The 15,774-nt window shown below is 39.9% G+C and overlaps 1 protein-coding gene across 1 annotated transcript in view; it reads right to left on the reverse strand.

The window, feature by feature from the left end:
- Positions 1-15,774, reverse strand: part of pigk (phosphatidylinositol glycan anchor biosynthesis, class K) — a 31,590-nt gene that overhangs the window by 13,057 nt on the left and 2,759 nt on the right. Inside the window, exons 5-10 of the mRNA XM_037083246.1 lie at positions 15,416-15,527; positions 14,022-14,118; positions 12,051-12,168; positions 11,015-11,125; positions 8,756-8,928; positions 444-519 (exon numbers count right to left, since the gene is read on the reverse strand). Of these exons, the coding sequence (XP_036939141.1) occupies positions 444-519; positions 8,756-8,928; positions 11,015-11,125; positions 12,051-12,168; positions 14,022-14,118; positions 15,416-15,527 (687 nt within the window). The remainder of the gene's footprint in view (positions 1-443; positions 520-8,755; positions 8,929-11,014; positions 11,126-12,050; positions 12,169-14,021; positions 14,119-15,415; positions 15,528-15,774) is intronic.

A 15,774-nucleotide genomic window follows, 5' to 3' on the forward strand; every position in this document is an offset into this window, starting at 1 on the left:
ATGAGGAGGAATAGGTGTTCATTTGTGAAGGTCGGGCCGACTGAAAGCCACAATCCATTTGGGAATGAGGTGAATGCACAATTTCTCGCCACAATCCTGCCTATCCATTCTGCTGAATTTCACGGTGGCCCCTCCACACTGAGACCAGGAGGCACTTACATTTCACACTTAGAGCTGTCACCATGGAAACGACACAAAGAATCAGTTGGTGGATGTTGCATATAACTTTCTCTTCCGCGTCCAAATTAAGGACAAGCATGGACACACTTCAAATTACAGAAACACAGGAGCACTAATAAATGGCTGCCTACGCACAAGGTATAAAGATTACAAACACGAATATTAAACATTTAATCACTCGTAAAATGGATGTTAAGAATGTCTGCGCCGGCCTGTTGATGTGTTTCGAGTATCCCCAACAGACCCTGCTGTGTGTCTCTTACCTGATGGATGATCTCAGACAGTGGCAGCTGGTCCACATACGAGTTCTTCTCCTTTTGCAGCTCTTCATTCACAGGACTGTAAGACAAATCACACACAAAACAGAACTCATTGGCATTTACCTGAACTAAGTAAACTGCACTTTGGAAAGATTGAGCTTTTGTCATGTGGGCTGCCGTCATTCAGTGATGAAGAGAAGCTGTCAGGAAGAGGAACAGACTCCAGTGTTTCTGTTGGCAGTGAGCGTGTAGCCGAGGTGTGTGTGATTGACAGAACGTTTCAGAGCCGAGTCAATGATATGCAGCGCAAATTGATGCAAATGAATCCACTTTTCTTTCTCTTGATAAATGAAAAAATAATCATCCTGTGGAACCATGAGAGTCAAAACCATCTCAATAATAATGGATGTGAGCAGAATGGATCTTGTGTATATCACAAAAGCCTTCAGGAAAAGACAAATGGAGTGATACTACACACAAAATCTACATTTTAGGCAACTTACTAACCAGAGTTTTACCATTTTAGACGTGTTAGTAGACCTCTAACCTCGTTGGCACCCTTTACTTCCCACAGTGCACTTTGACGTTCAGTTGGATTTTAGAAAAACCAATCAGTGCAGTAAGAGTGAGCTTCACAGTCAGCTCTGATACTCACACAGGGTTGGTGTTATATTTGTTGAACAGGTAAACAAGTAAATGCAGCCAATGTTTGTTGTTGATGCTACACAGCAAACATCAGCTCTCCACGGTGCCTCATCCTCTAAGAATTCTCTGATTTACTCTGACGGCGCTTCATCTTGGCAGCTCTTTGCCAGTTAAAGTAAATACAAAATTCTGGTTCAGCTTTTAGTGTGGCATGAGCAGTGAGGCACTGAATTAGCTTAATCCACAAAAACTACAGAAAAAGGGCTTCCAGAGTGGGTCAGTCAGAAAGCATGCCGAGAAGTGAGAGACTTTAATGTACTCAGTATTTACACAGACCCTGGTGCTCAATGACAAAGAGTCAAAAAAAACACTTGGACGGGTCTACTTTTGATTGTAATGCATTTCAAATTAAGGTAATTTTCTCTAAAATCTAGGACTCTTCTCTAAACCTCCATCAATTTAGGATTTCAGTCAAGAAACAATGCCAGACTCATGATGACGTTTAAATGAAGTATCAAAATCAATGAGCAGCTGCAGAAATATTGTCTTTTTCTAGGCATTCTTACTCCTTGTCAAAACAAGGCAGCAACATTTGCCAAACTGCAATTCGATAGCAACAGTTCAATGAGAAATTTTGATGTATCATGATAAAAGCTGCTATTGGTAACCTCGTAAAGGCTGGAGAAGCTCAGAGAAATGAGGCAGGGCTCCAGGCTAACCTTTTTCACCTCTGGCCTGAATCATCCCCAAATTGTTTCATTATATTTTTTTTTAAGTATTTTAACCTTCAAAGTGTACTCCGCTGAAGTACTTTAGTGCATTCATTTAATTGAAATGTGTTGTGTTGTCACCTTATATTGTAGTTCACTGTTTAAGGCTTCATGTTTCTCTGGAGTGTGTGTGTGTGTGTGTGTGTGTGTGTGTGTGTGTGTGTGTGTGTGTGTGTGTCCTTGTATCAGAGGCCTGTATACAAAGAAGAATAACCTGATGTAACAAGAACACGGCTCAGTTTTCAAAATGAAAGATGGGCTACTCTGGGCCTTTCATTACCCAATGAAACCTGGCCACAAAACGTGCGAGTTGTGTGTTAGGAATAAATCAATTTAGATTTGAAGCACTGAAGTAATGCTCTTAGCTACAGCAACTTTATATTAATGGAGTACGCTGAGGTTAAGTGCCTGGCTTCAGGACAGTGAAAAAGGTCTTCCCATGGCAGCTGATAGATGGACATTGGTTAATGTGGGGCAGGATGTATTAAACCTGTGACCTTTCTGATACAGAACACACAGGGCTCTCCTTCTTCCAGTGATACCCAACAACTGATTAAATAAGCATAAATGACACACATGAACACTGTGGCTCATTATGAGTCAATCCCACAAACACCATCCTTCTGCTGTTAATACCAACTAGAGCACCAAATCTACATCTGAGAATAGTATCCCAAACAAAAAGGCAATTTATTTTGCTTAACACTACAGTGTTCAGCTGTTTCATCCTTACTTACTGTTTAGAAATCAAACAAATCGGCATGAGAATGAGCGCAACAGACAGTCTAAAAATAAGAAAGTATTCAGAAGCCGACAAGACCATTACTGATTTGGTCTTTTATTGGTATTTATTGGGAGTAAGACATCTTTATTTTTAAATTTAAACCGAAACTGTATGTATCCTGTGAAGCTATATTGTCAAAGTTTCTCTTGTCAGCAGAAATCATAAATTGGGTTTTTCACATTAAAAGTCCAGAAATAGTTCCCATTCTGGCTACAACTGGCTGATTCACTCATCTTGATTACATCATGATTCTTTGGTGTCAGCTTTCTTCAGTTTTAGCAATATCTGCAACTAAGATGAATTACAACTACAGCGGAGAAAAACAAAAGAAGCCACCTTCAGTGCACTATTAGTTTAATGACTCTCCGGGTACCATCCACCCAAGAAAAATAGAATTTGCTCTGAAAGACAAACCTGAGGAATTTGGAAAGAATTAATGTCTTTTCTGGAACAACTCCATACCTATTACAATGATAAGTGTATGATAGCTCTGCTGCCTGATAGCTCTTAGAGGAAGCGTCCAGATATTACGTAATTTATGTGTTTTTCTTTTGATTTTCTTTGTTTTCCAAACTTGTACGCTCCAAACTATGTTACCGGAAGACGGGTGATAAATGAAAAGAAAAACCCTGAAAAAAATGGGTGGAGAAAAAAGCAAACAGTGGCATTGTTATGCTGTGTGGGACATTTTACTGGCACGGTTCGGGTCTACTGATCCCCTTAGAGGGAAGGGTCACTGCAAATCCATATAAAGTTGTTCTGAGTGATGATCACGTTTATCCTCTGATGACACATTTCTATGCTAATGGGATTGGGCTCTTCTAGGATGGCAATGCCCTCATTCACAGGGAACAAGGGGTCAGTGAATGGTTTGAGGAGTATGAAAATGGTTTTTATAAGCTATGGCCTTTGCAGTCATCAATCGGACGCTTTGGACGCATATGTTTGACAGCTGAGTTTAGGATTTCACGATCATAAAGCATTGATTTCACAACATTATGGATGCATTTAGTCACAAAGAGCATTTTTTGACTTTTGTTATTAACATTTGCTGCCTTTTGGCACGAAAATAAAACAGTAAATAGAAACGGTACAAAAAAATACACATGAACTCAGATCAAAGATGAAAGAAATTGAAAATCTCTCTTGCGTAGGTGTTATACTGTAACAGCATGTGTAACTTTGCCAGAACTTGTTGCTATGTGACATCAGCTGCCACGCCATGTTTCTTTGTTACACCTGCGGTCGGCCAGTTGCTTTGGTGTGTTTAATTTTCCTCGCTGTACAACCTTTATTCATAATAGACTCCATAATGTTCCTTTTTACAGCGAGATCCGAAACAATAAATGTAGTTAGGTCGTCACGTTTACAAAACTGACATTTTAAACTACGATTGATTGCAACCCTCGTTCTGTGTCCTCTTGGGAAATGTTGTCAACTCTGTGAACACTAACAGTCTCTCTCTCTCCCTCTCTCTCTCTCTCTCTCTCTCTCTGTTTTCTGAAAGACTGAATTACCTCAACATCACAATCTGATCAAGGAGTCTCAGCTAAAGTTCACTGTTGAGAGGAGGCTCAACTGAGTGGCTGTCTTCAGCTAATCAAAGAAAGTTCAGGTCAGGCAGCAGCTGACAAACTGGGGCCATATATCCTCGAGTGAACCACCATGGCTCTCCTCCAACCACTCACTGTGTGAAGCGAACCTGTTCTCCTTTTTCTTCCTGTCTCTTTCTTCTCACTGAGCTACATCACATTTTTCTCCGGGGCTTACACTCTCTTGCCCTTCCTTCTTTATTTTCCTGTCTTTATCCCTTTCCATTCAACTCCATTTCTCTGCCCCTTCCCTCTTCTCACCATGTCTGTGCGGGAGGGCAGAAGTTGCTTTGACGGACTGGAACAGAGACAGAAGAAAACAGGCCTGGAGACGATCTCCCGCTGAGCCCCCCATGAGCTCCCAGCTCGTTCTGCTGCTGGAAACATGTCGGTGAGAGCAGCGATGTCTCACCGCCGATTCCCCCTCTTTTCACTTAGCACAAGAGATGAGCTCTAATTCAATTCAAACCACTTTCCACTTTATTTTCCATAAAGAGATTCTTTTTTTGAAGAGGATTTTTTAATCCACTTAGCTGATTCTAATGGATGTGGCTGCCCCTCCCCACATTCCCCACCTCCAGCTCTGATATCACTGCTGTCTCCAGCTGCCATCTTTAGGTCAAATAAATTTCCTTTTAACATCTGCTCTACTAATGACCCAAGTAGTTTTTGTAGGCTCTACACAGTGCTGCAGGTCACAAATCAGACTTAATTTACTGCACAGCTTGATGGGATATGAATTCACCTTTAATTTGATAGCTGTTATTATATCATACTGGGAGCCTTGTAACCCACAGGAAGTCCCTTTTCGGTCAACAAGCACCTATGGCTGGAAGTGAGTAACCAGACGATGTCATTACACTGTTAAGCCTATGTATAATGAAGAGGATTGAGGGGGTCCATTAAAATGTCCTCTCCATCAAGTGCAATTCACTTAATGGAAGAGCCTGTTCTGAGGAAAAAAACCGGCCGTTTACAAATGGGTGAGAGGAGAAGAGAGAATAAGAGAGGCATGAGAGTGACGAGGGGAAGGCAAGAAAGGGAATGAGAAAGAGACCGACGTACACACTAGAACACATTCTCATCTTCTCTAAAAATCCTCCTCCACTTGTCTGAGTGGCCGAACAAGCTGACAAAAGTGGATTAAAGCAGTGCTATATTAAATAACAGCTTGTTTCAGAGGGCATCTGTGATCTCTTCTCTGCGGGAACTCACAGAGCTCACTACAACCCATTTTTCAGGTCTTATGAAACGCTATTCGAGTTAAATAATAGCACTGGTAAAGTTGTACCAGTAGTGCCCAGACAGGGGTCTAATAAAGATCCGGCTTCTGTAGTTTATCAGCGATTGTGTTTTTGAAGATCCAGATTAGTTGGCTTGGGGTTTAACCAAGTTCAGATCTGAATTTGCACACAAAAGCCTGACTAATTTTTATTTTTATTTCTTTAAAGGAGGTGGAATGATGACTGTGAGTGGGATACAAACAACAGCTACTGTCATGACTGTTAATTTGAAGATTATTCTCCCAATTAATTGATTGTTAAAAAAAAAAAAAAAAAACAAAGTGGAGAAAAGCCGATTATAATTAGAGCCTGAGGTGACAACTTAGAAATAGCTCATATAAAATATGACAAAGCAGAAAATCCTCACATTTTTGGCAGTGTTTAAGAGTTCTTGAAACACAACCCACTGATTAACCAATTCAAAGATCATTGTCTGTGGATAGACCAATCCATTAATTGTCTAAGTATTTCAATTCTGCTTTCACCGCTCACTAGCCACATTTCAGTCATAATTGCAGCCCCATTTAGTTACACTGTTTCTAGCAATGCTGCTGGTCTTTCCCAGGGTTTAAGTCCAGAGAGACACACATTTTTGTGCATGACATTGGATTCTTCTGTCACTGAATTTCATCAGCTCAGCACAGAGTTTCAGTTCTGTGCAACAGCTGAAGACGAGGAGTTTTGCTTTTGAGCTAACCTGACAGATGCAAGCTTGTTGACAACAACATTCAGTCAATTTCTTGGATGAGAGAAATAGAACCTGCAGAGGAGGACCTTGTAGGATTATCAAGTGGTCTATTCTAATTTCGCTTCACAAGGGACACTGCCTAACCATCATTATGTGTATTGAACTACACATATTTCACACTGGTTCCACAGTCACCTTGAAAACACCAGTTCTTCAATTCTTCTGGCAACACATTACAGAATGAAATTATTTCAAGAGCATGACAACAGCCTTGGTTTCTCTGCCTAATGTCCTTGCATACCAAACCTCCCTTTCAAATTAGCAGTGAATACAAGTGTGACATTATCCAGCAATTCTATGGAAACATACACAATTACTGAAAGTGTACTTAGCCTCTCTAATATCTTTGAACATTCATAATATTGTTATCGATCATCCCTTAAAAAAAAAGAAAAAGATGCTATTGGAGCTCTAGGAATAAACTTAACTCCATTAAACATCAAATGAATCAAGGGGTTGCTGGTTTCTTACATCAGAATTGGAGATAAAACGACTCTCTCTAGGACTGATTTAGGCCAACAGCCGCTCGATAACACCAGGGCTGTGTTTCTCTGTTGCATTCGGGATCAGTAGGCCTAATGTGTTGGGCAATCAATAATAAAGTAATGGGGGAAGTTGTGTGAAATTACTCAAGTAGCCTGAGGCCAAAACAGCCAAAGAGTAAAATCGGTGTGGCGATTACCTCTAATTACTAATTAGCAGCCAACCACATAAGATTCTTCAACTATAATACCTCCCGGTGGCACAATTAAATCCCAGCTTAATGAAATTAATAGAAGTAGAGGGAGCGTAATCGTGAATAAAGTTTTAATTTCCATCACATCTGTTTGTACAGCACCGCAATCTGAGTCAATATGGATGGCTGTTTACATAGCGGTGCGTCATCTGTGTGTTTCCTGAAACGCCTGGTGATCGTCCTTATTATGGGATTAGTGTGTCGGTGAGCAGGCCAATACCAGAAAGCAAACAATATGTCCCCAGTTACAGAGGATTCTGAGGGGATGATTTGTAATAGTTTGACGGCTCTCTGCAGCCATCTAGTGACCAAATGTATTTATCACAGCACGTGTCAACCTGATGCAATGAAGGAATGTGCTTAATACAACTTGAATGCACTTTGCCAGTTTACCGCAGGATGGTGCCACAGATAATCCATCAGAAATGCTGCTGCTTGCTTAACACCGCTTACAAAGAATTACAGAACAGCAGCCTGATGAGGCTAGATGGGGATCAATTAATCATTTTACTGTGAAATTGAACAAGAAGTGCTGGTACTGATTAAAAAACAAGGAACACCATCTAAATTAGCTTTATTGTCACCTTAAATAATCATTTATTGGTCAGCCTTACAGGGTAGCCATAGCAAAGCCCAATGTGTGGTCTACTCTCCCTGAAACAGGCCACTCAACAAATCATTAATGGAGAAATCAATATCACTAATGTGACGAGTTCTAAATAGAAATCGAAGTCTAGTTAGTTGGGAACCAAAGAGAGAATGAGTTTCGCCCAAAGCACTTCACTTAAAACAAACAGAAACTGACCTCAATTAAGGCTTTTACGTCCAGGTTGTCACTAATCCACCTCAAACATTACTGTACTGTACAGCTAAATTACCCGAATTACTGTAAGTATTTGCACTGCAATGATATTAGCAGAGCATTTTAATATCTTTGTGTTACTTTCAGTTCCTCATGTATTTGGCCTTTAAAAAAAGTTAATAAATGGTATAAATCAAGTAAAACATTCACTGAAAGAGAAGGCTGTTAGAAGATATTTCAAGGTAGACACTGATTTGTTTTGAGGGGAATAGAAGAGTACTGCAATGAAAAGGTTTATCTATCTTCATTCAGGGTTTAATATAATAATAAGCGTATCAAAGTGTGTTTTTCAACATTTCTCATGTTGAAAAGCTTAGCAACTCTGCAAAAACTATTAATACACAAGGTTTTTGGTTTAACTTATGAAGTAACTAGATTTCCTATAAACTTCCCTTTTCACTAAGCAATTTTGTTTGCCACTAGGCATAAAATCTCCTGAGAAAATATAGTTGGGTTCCTCGCACCATTTATATCTGCTTTCATGTTAACCATTTTTACACTAAATGAATGAATAAACTAAACACTGGAAGGGAGTTTGATGGTTTCCACGTTAAATAAAAACATCTATAAAATTCATGACTGCAAAATACAGTTTGAACAATGTGGGTTTCTTCAAATAGCTGTTATCTGTTTTATATGAATGGCCCAAGGTGATTTAATCATCATCACACAGCACAGGGGTGCAAAACAAATGAAAAAAAATTACATTTTTATAGTTCTCTGCTCTTAATCCAAAACCCACACTTTCTTCTCCAGTGCAGATAAGTGTAAGGAAATCGATAAATGGAAACAAAAATGGAATGTAAAGAAGCTACCGGCCGCTGCACTGCCATGTGCACCAGCTGCCATACGGACACGTTAGAAGGTAGAAGACAAACAAACAAACTCAGCTTACCTCTGCTCCACCTGCTCGATGGGGTCGGTCAAGTCAATAGTTTCCATGGTGATCTCCACTTTGCGCACGCTACCAAAGAAATCTGTGATGAGTACACTTCCTGGATCCCTCAGGAAAAGGTCAGTACGGTGGCCTGGAGTGGACACACACTGACTCTTGGGACATACTTTGAACTGCGGAAGCAGACAAAACAAATACGTGACTCAGAGCAACTGACAGCATATTGTAGGGCTGCAACCGACAAATATTTTCATTCTCATTGTCTATAAATGATCAGAAAATGGTGAACAATTTGGATAACACCAAAGCCCAGGATGATGTCCTCAAAAGGCTTGTTTAAATCTTGGAACCCAAAAGTATTTAGTTTATTATCACAGAGTAGCAAAGACACTAGAAAATACTCACATGTAAGAAGCTTTAATCAGAATTGAGACTCGTTTTCCCCTTAAAGTGTGCAAATCTATCAGTCAATTAGCAAAATAACCAGCAATCAGTTTAATAGCTGACAACAAATCTCTGAATTACTGCATATCTGGAGCATTCACAGTCAAACAGCCTCTACTCCCTTTGGAGCCACTCAGACGACAAAACTAAAACAATAATAATATCCACTCTGGTGTTGCGGTCCAAAGCTTTAGCTCAAAGCATTGATTATATGTCGTAAGTCACTTTACCAGGCTACAGAGGAGTGTTTAAGAGTTTGTGTCTCCTACTTTTCATTCCACGGATAGCAGACTGCATCTTGCAGCCAGCTGTAGTCAAACATCGCTCAAGCTGCAGTGGGAGGTGTTAAAATATGTGACAGTGTGCGGAGGAGATTAGAGGCACGGAGCCCGACATTTGTGCATGTCGTCGTCAATTACAAATCTTTCAGAGCCTGGTATGTTACCACTTGTGGGTTAATCCTCTTAAGGGTGTGATTCACCAGTGAGGTTTCTGACTGGGCTCTCAATTTGAAAGGAAAATAAAATCATTAAAGTGAAATGAACGTTATCTCTATCAGCCAAACAGGACTTAAGAAAAAACACAAGACTGGTGGGGGATTTTAATGGGGAGGTGAGGCAATTTCTGTTTCAACAAAGGGGAAGATTTTGTAGACTGGATTTTAAAAAGAGAAAGAAAACTTGGTGGGCTCATCTGGGGAATCCATGGAATTAATCCTTAATTCGACAAAAATGGTACAAGAACAAAGAGTGCATCTTCAGAAACAGGAAAATTGGAAAGGATAATAAGCTTTAGTCACAGCGCAATTGATTGAGTTCGGACTGAGTGCCACAGGCAGGATTTCAAGTATTTTGATTCTAACTCTGGGTGAAGTAAGGTAGGGAAGGTGGTGGGGATGAGGAGTGCTCTCCCGGGGCAAGTGGATCACTGCAGAAGTGTAAAAGATGAAAAAGGAGGTGCTGTTGAGATTGAGCCATGGCCTGGAGCAGCATGTACTCACCACCGTCATGTGTCAAAGGCCCAGAACCTTAACACAGTGTCAGACATTCTGCTTCAAGTGCTCTGAGCCCTGTGTGACTTTCATCTGGCCAGAAACTTTATACCTGACACTAGACTAGGAGAACAGTGTAGGACAACCATTATCTCACATCTACTGTAGGTACCAAACTCCAGAAGATTTTACAGGAACTGAGTCACTCTGCCACAGCAATAATTTCTGCTCTATTTTTGGGCTACAACCAACAGTTAGTATACATCAATAAATTCAAACAATTCTTGGGGGTTACTTAATAAGTCTTCCACAAGAAAAAGGCCCATCAACAATTTCTCAGAACCCTATAAATAAAACCTATAAGAATCACACATCTGACATTTGCTAACAAATTAAATCACTCAAAATAACTAGAACATCAGGCCTCCTATCTGTAGAACATCTTGATTAGAGCTGGGTTTAATTAACAGAGGCTCAGGGATCGGGAACACTCTGCCATCTCATTGTTTTAATTTAGCACCTGCACAATTTAAGACACAGGTTAAAGGTTTGTTTTTATCTCCATTAGGATATGCTCATCCCCCTTATCTACCTCATTCAATAATAATCTCATATTTTAACTTTGTCTTTCTTTTAGACAAAAGGACTAAATTGGCCGCATTGTAGAGCCCACATCAAGCCTGTAGCTTCACCATCACCCCCTCCACCTCCCAATATGACAGTCAGGACATAAATATGTAATGTGAACGTGATAGGATACGGGCGCCACTCTAAAAATACAAGTACACTCTCTGATGTTGGGTAAAAGGCAAGAACATCCTCACCAGGTCATTCATGTTGGTTTTGCTTGCAGGATGGATGTCCTCCAGGAACTCCAGAAGGTAGAAGGTGTAGCGATCCATCAAATGGACTCCTATGGCCAAATCTGGCTGGTGCTACAAAATCACAGGAGGACAGAAATACAAGAATATAAATATTCAATATCCAGCAGAACTCAATCAGCACAGATGCTTTGGTGGTATTTCTTTAACAGTCAGAACCAGTTTTTTGGTTTTTTTTTATCTTCTTGTGTTTTCTTCTTGTATGTCATCACTAAAGAATAATTCCTGTGAATTCTGACATTGTGACTGACACACAAATGAATACACGGGCCAACCTCCAGCTGCCGATCAAACAGAAACAGTCCAAGAATTGTGACGGCGCTTTGTTTTTAATGTGTGGGAGGAATTAAATCAGTGAGGGTGTCATAATGAGCAACTGCCATCACCACAACATGTACAGAGGTTTTAATGTCTCGTGCTTTGCAGACATGGGTTGAGGAACTATGCTGCTTTTTTACTCAGAGATTGTGTTGCAATGGAATAAACAGTAAATAGTACATGGAATACAACAGTAATTAATCTCCACTAAAAGAAAATAGATCCTTCAAGTGCACTTGTCGGCTTCATTCATGATATTGAGCTAAAATACTGAGACTGAAGCTACATGACCCTGTCTCTGTTATTTGATTCAAACATTATGCTGCCTGGTTTCTTTGCTTTTATTGGTGACTATGTCTTCAGTTTTATTCTTTCAAAAGAAGATTTCAGGAAGGAAACTAATATATTGAGAAAACGTTAACTAAAACCATCTTGGGTAACACTGGATTAGCTTAAGCTAAGACTTCCCCCAAATCCATTAAAGACAGGACAAAAAAAATGCAGAAATTTGAGACTAAATGTTTAGAGTGGGAGAATTTGTACTATGGTGGGAGTACACGTGAACAAAGCTTCGTCTTCAGTTTCAAACCACACTGCTTCTTAGACAACCTGACAGACTGGCTTCTAATTCATCTCCTTAGGCTGAGGGTACGCAACTCACCGACAGGGAGTCCTCTCCGACTTGACTGCTGGCCAGAGCCATGAGGTTTGGAGAGTAGAACCTCTCGTACATGGAGGCGCCCTGACAGGTGTCAATGATGAAGAGCAGTTCATTGTACCTGGACATAAACACACACAAACACATACACAAGGGATAATATACCTACATTCTCTAACCGGACTAATGAGAAAAGGCACAGCTGGCATATCACTCATGTATTTGTTCCAATAAAACCTGGTGTCAGACAAACCTTCCAACCATTTTTCATACTGCAGTTGCCATGGTGACCCAGAACAGCTTCATTCAGTCCCTCCAACACGCCCACACACTCAGCTTCTCCCCCCCTTCCTCCCTTTCTCCCTCTAATAAGGAGACATTTCACTTTAACTTCTTCCCCTTGTTTAGGCATGATGCATGATGACACTTTTATATCCAGTTGACTGAACTGAGGTGGTTTGTGAACGATGGAGGAAGGTGGCCAAGTCTCTATGGTGACTGTAATTTGGCAGTTCAAGCCTGCAATTATCACATCAGCATCAAAGCTGGCGTCACTAAGCTTTTATCTAGCAGCCTGGGGTAACTGACTGTAACCCAGACACTCTCTATTGATGGGTTTGGAGGACAATAGAGGTGCTGAGAGCAGAAAGCTGTTTTTTGTTCATTTGGTGTCTCGCTATTCACCAATTGAACAATGAAACACCTGAAAAAGCAACCGATCCATTTATGAAAAGAAAACGTCTCTCCCTAACAAGAGGTTGTGTGAATATATGTATAGCAGTAATTTATTCTCTATTGTAGCATTAGGAGATGTGTTTGATTAATTTGATAAGTGAAACAAAGCAGTTTAAACAACTGGCAGAATTTTGTCAAATAAAGTTTATAAAAGCTGATAAAACTGATGTCTTTTATATTCAAGGAAAAGTTCCCCAGAAAAATGAAAATTCCCTGTGCATGTACACACCTCCAATTCAATGGAAAGTTGGGTTAAGTTTTACAGTCCGCAAAAAATGTCTGGAGCTTCACAGCAAAATAGCGCTGCTGAATTCTACTGAACAACTGAAGTAGCTGCAGACTTGTTTTAAGGTAACCAAGAAAAAAAACTTAAAATTGGCTCCATACCGCTCCCAGAGATTCCAAATTGCTTTAAAAGGACATACCCTTGACGTGCTGTCGATCTCTGTACCTACTCTGTCCACTTAACTTAGCAAGTACAGTGAAGATTTGAGCCTTAGAAAGGGTATAAATTATGTCTTTTCAAATCAATGTGTTTCCAGCCATGTTGGACATGCATAACACTTTTTGCAAATTCCAGCCTTTGCAAACGCTGCGTTATGTTACAAGTGCATCAGAGCTCCTCGGTGATGCTCAGTGTGTAGATATTCAACTCACTAGAAATGTTCCATCTGAGATGATGGGATGAAACACAGCCTTCAAATCTGGTGTTAAGGTACTCTGTAACAGCCCTGCATAAGGAATACGAGTACATTTCAACGTAAATACACTGACTTTAATTTAAATCCCAGAATGCTACTGTTCATTGACCTTTTCAGGTGGAAACAACAGTGATAACGATGTGTGCTCTGTTGCTGTTGAAGTCAAATCGAAGTGTGAAGTAAGTACAATTCTTCATCACTGGAGCAATAACAGAATGTCAAGCAAAGACTACATTTTTAGAAAAAGTCTTAAATTACCTCTTGAAACGGCACCTTTTAGCACCAAAGCACTGTTGCAACCTATATTTTAATTCCCTAAAGAACAACATGAACATGAACATTTTCCAAAGAAGCTTCCAGAGAAGATGCTCATATCCAGAAGTTTCATGCCCTCAATTTGTTGTTGACATGCTGCACAGCTAATTGGCCCTCAGGGGAAAGAAGTGAAGTGGACTTGACAAGGAGAGACACAGTATTTGATGTTATGTCACAAGGACCTGTTCAATCCAACATCTATGTATATTTCCAGTTTATTTACCTCCTTTTCTGCCACATCTGTTCAAACGCATCCGCTAGTTCCACGTTACTAATCTCCTCAGAGTCCTGGAACTTTAGGAAACCATTCCCGCCGTGGCCTGTTAAACAGACACACATCATAAATAATTCATTCTTCTCTGATTCACAATGCAAAACATGATATAGAAAGGAAAATAACAAGATGAAAACATGAAAAGGGAAGTGCAACAGAGCGTACTGTGTGGGAGAAATGACTGAAACTCTGTTACAGCAGAGAACAGTACATTCTGCCACAGATGCACGAGATGAAGAGAGGGTTAGATAAAATGCACTTTTTCAACTATACGTCTTTAAAATACATCACTAGAGGGTAAAAACAGACTTAACTTGAAAGACATAATGTAAAATACTAATGAATATGTGGTTTGTGGCAGCATTTTCCGGCATTTGGATTTCAATTCAAACAAAAATCTCATCATAACACATTATAATTCTGTCAATGTCTGTATGAGTTTAACTTCTGGACCAACTTAATTGTTCTGCACAGATGTTTCCCTTTCCTATACAGGATCAAATCAAATAAGATAAGATGCTATATTTTCAGTGCGGCTTCAAAATCAACAGAGACAAAGACAAAGACAGCTTCTGTCTGAGAAGTGCCATACAACTGTTACAGTTTCTTAATAAGGAAACCTCGTGCTCTTACTTAGTAGAGTGTAGTGTCTTATAAAGGAGGTGGGATACCACACTTTGAACAAAGACCAACTCTATTTTAACGTTAATCAATTAAACATTAACCTTTAGGGAAATGACTGCAGCTATTGTTCAGACCATCTATTAAATGAATTGATGAGATGATTGATTAAAAGACTAAATGAAACTTCCTACAGTCTTGCTCCTTTCACCTACATGTATAATTGAAAGGAATAGAGTGTGTTTGAGTCTCTGTGAGTAATTGAAATTCAAATCAAAGTCTTTCACTTAAGCAGAGGTTTGGTCACTGTAGGAAAAGTGAGTACAGAAGAAAAAAATGCTTCAAAATTAAATTAGCTCCTAGCAAAATAGGTTAAGAACATAAGAAAAAAAATAAGAAAATTATGATTTACAATGTAATGCTTATAGAAAAAGACCATCAGCATCGCATCATCCTTATAAACCTCAGAGATGCAGTTTTATCTGCCACTGGACATACTGGAAGCCTAGCACCATTTCTATTTGCTTTCAGGTCTCCATTATTGATTACATGAATTTGTCCTGTGTTGTTGGTGGTTGCAGTCTGTGGAAAGCCACTTTCGCAAAAACACAGCACCAATGATAATACCACTTGGAACCACTCAGGGGAGAGTGAAAGTTGTCTGTTTCCACTGTAAACAGAGAGAACAGATTCAGTGGAGAGTTTGTGCATTTGTGCTGTACCGGTCAGGTATATGAGGATGTTGCTGCGGTCATCAGAGAGGAGGCGTTTGGAGCGCGGAGTGCTGGGTGGCAGCCTTCCAGTCAAAACACGCAGGAAGTTCTCCACAGTCACCTGAAACATGGACAGATAACATAAAGGCATATCAAAACTATGCGCAATTTGTAATTCAACGCACAGAAACTTAGCAGATTGGACCATGAAAAAAAAACATAACGTAAACATAATCTCACCAGTCAAAACACTAACTCATTTCAAAAAGTGGTGTCAGGAGATTAAGGTAACTGCCTCACTTATCGTTTAATTAAACAGTGAAATCAATTACTTGTGGCATAATTTTCTTCCAGCACTCCTTCTTACC

The sequence above is a fragment of the Acanthopagrus latus genome, chromosome 21 (genome assembly GCF_904848185.1).
Source record: "Acanthopagrus latus isolate v.2019 chromosome 21, fAcaLat1.1, whole genome shotgun sequence".
NCBI classification, from domain to species: domain Eukaryota; kingdom Metazoa; phylum Chordata; class Actinopteri; order Spariformes; family Sparidae; genus Acanthopagrus; species Acanthopagrus latus.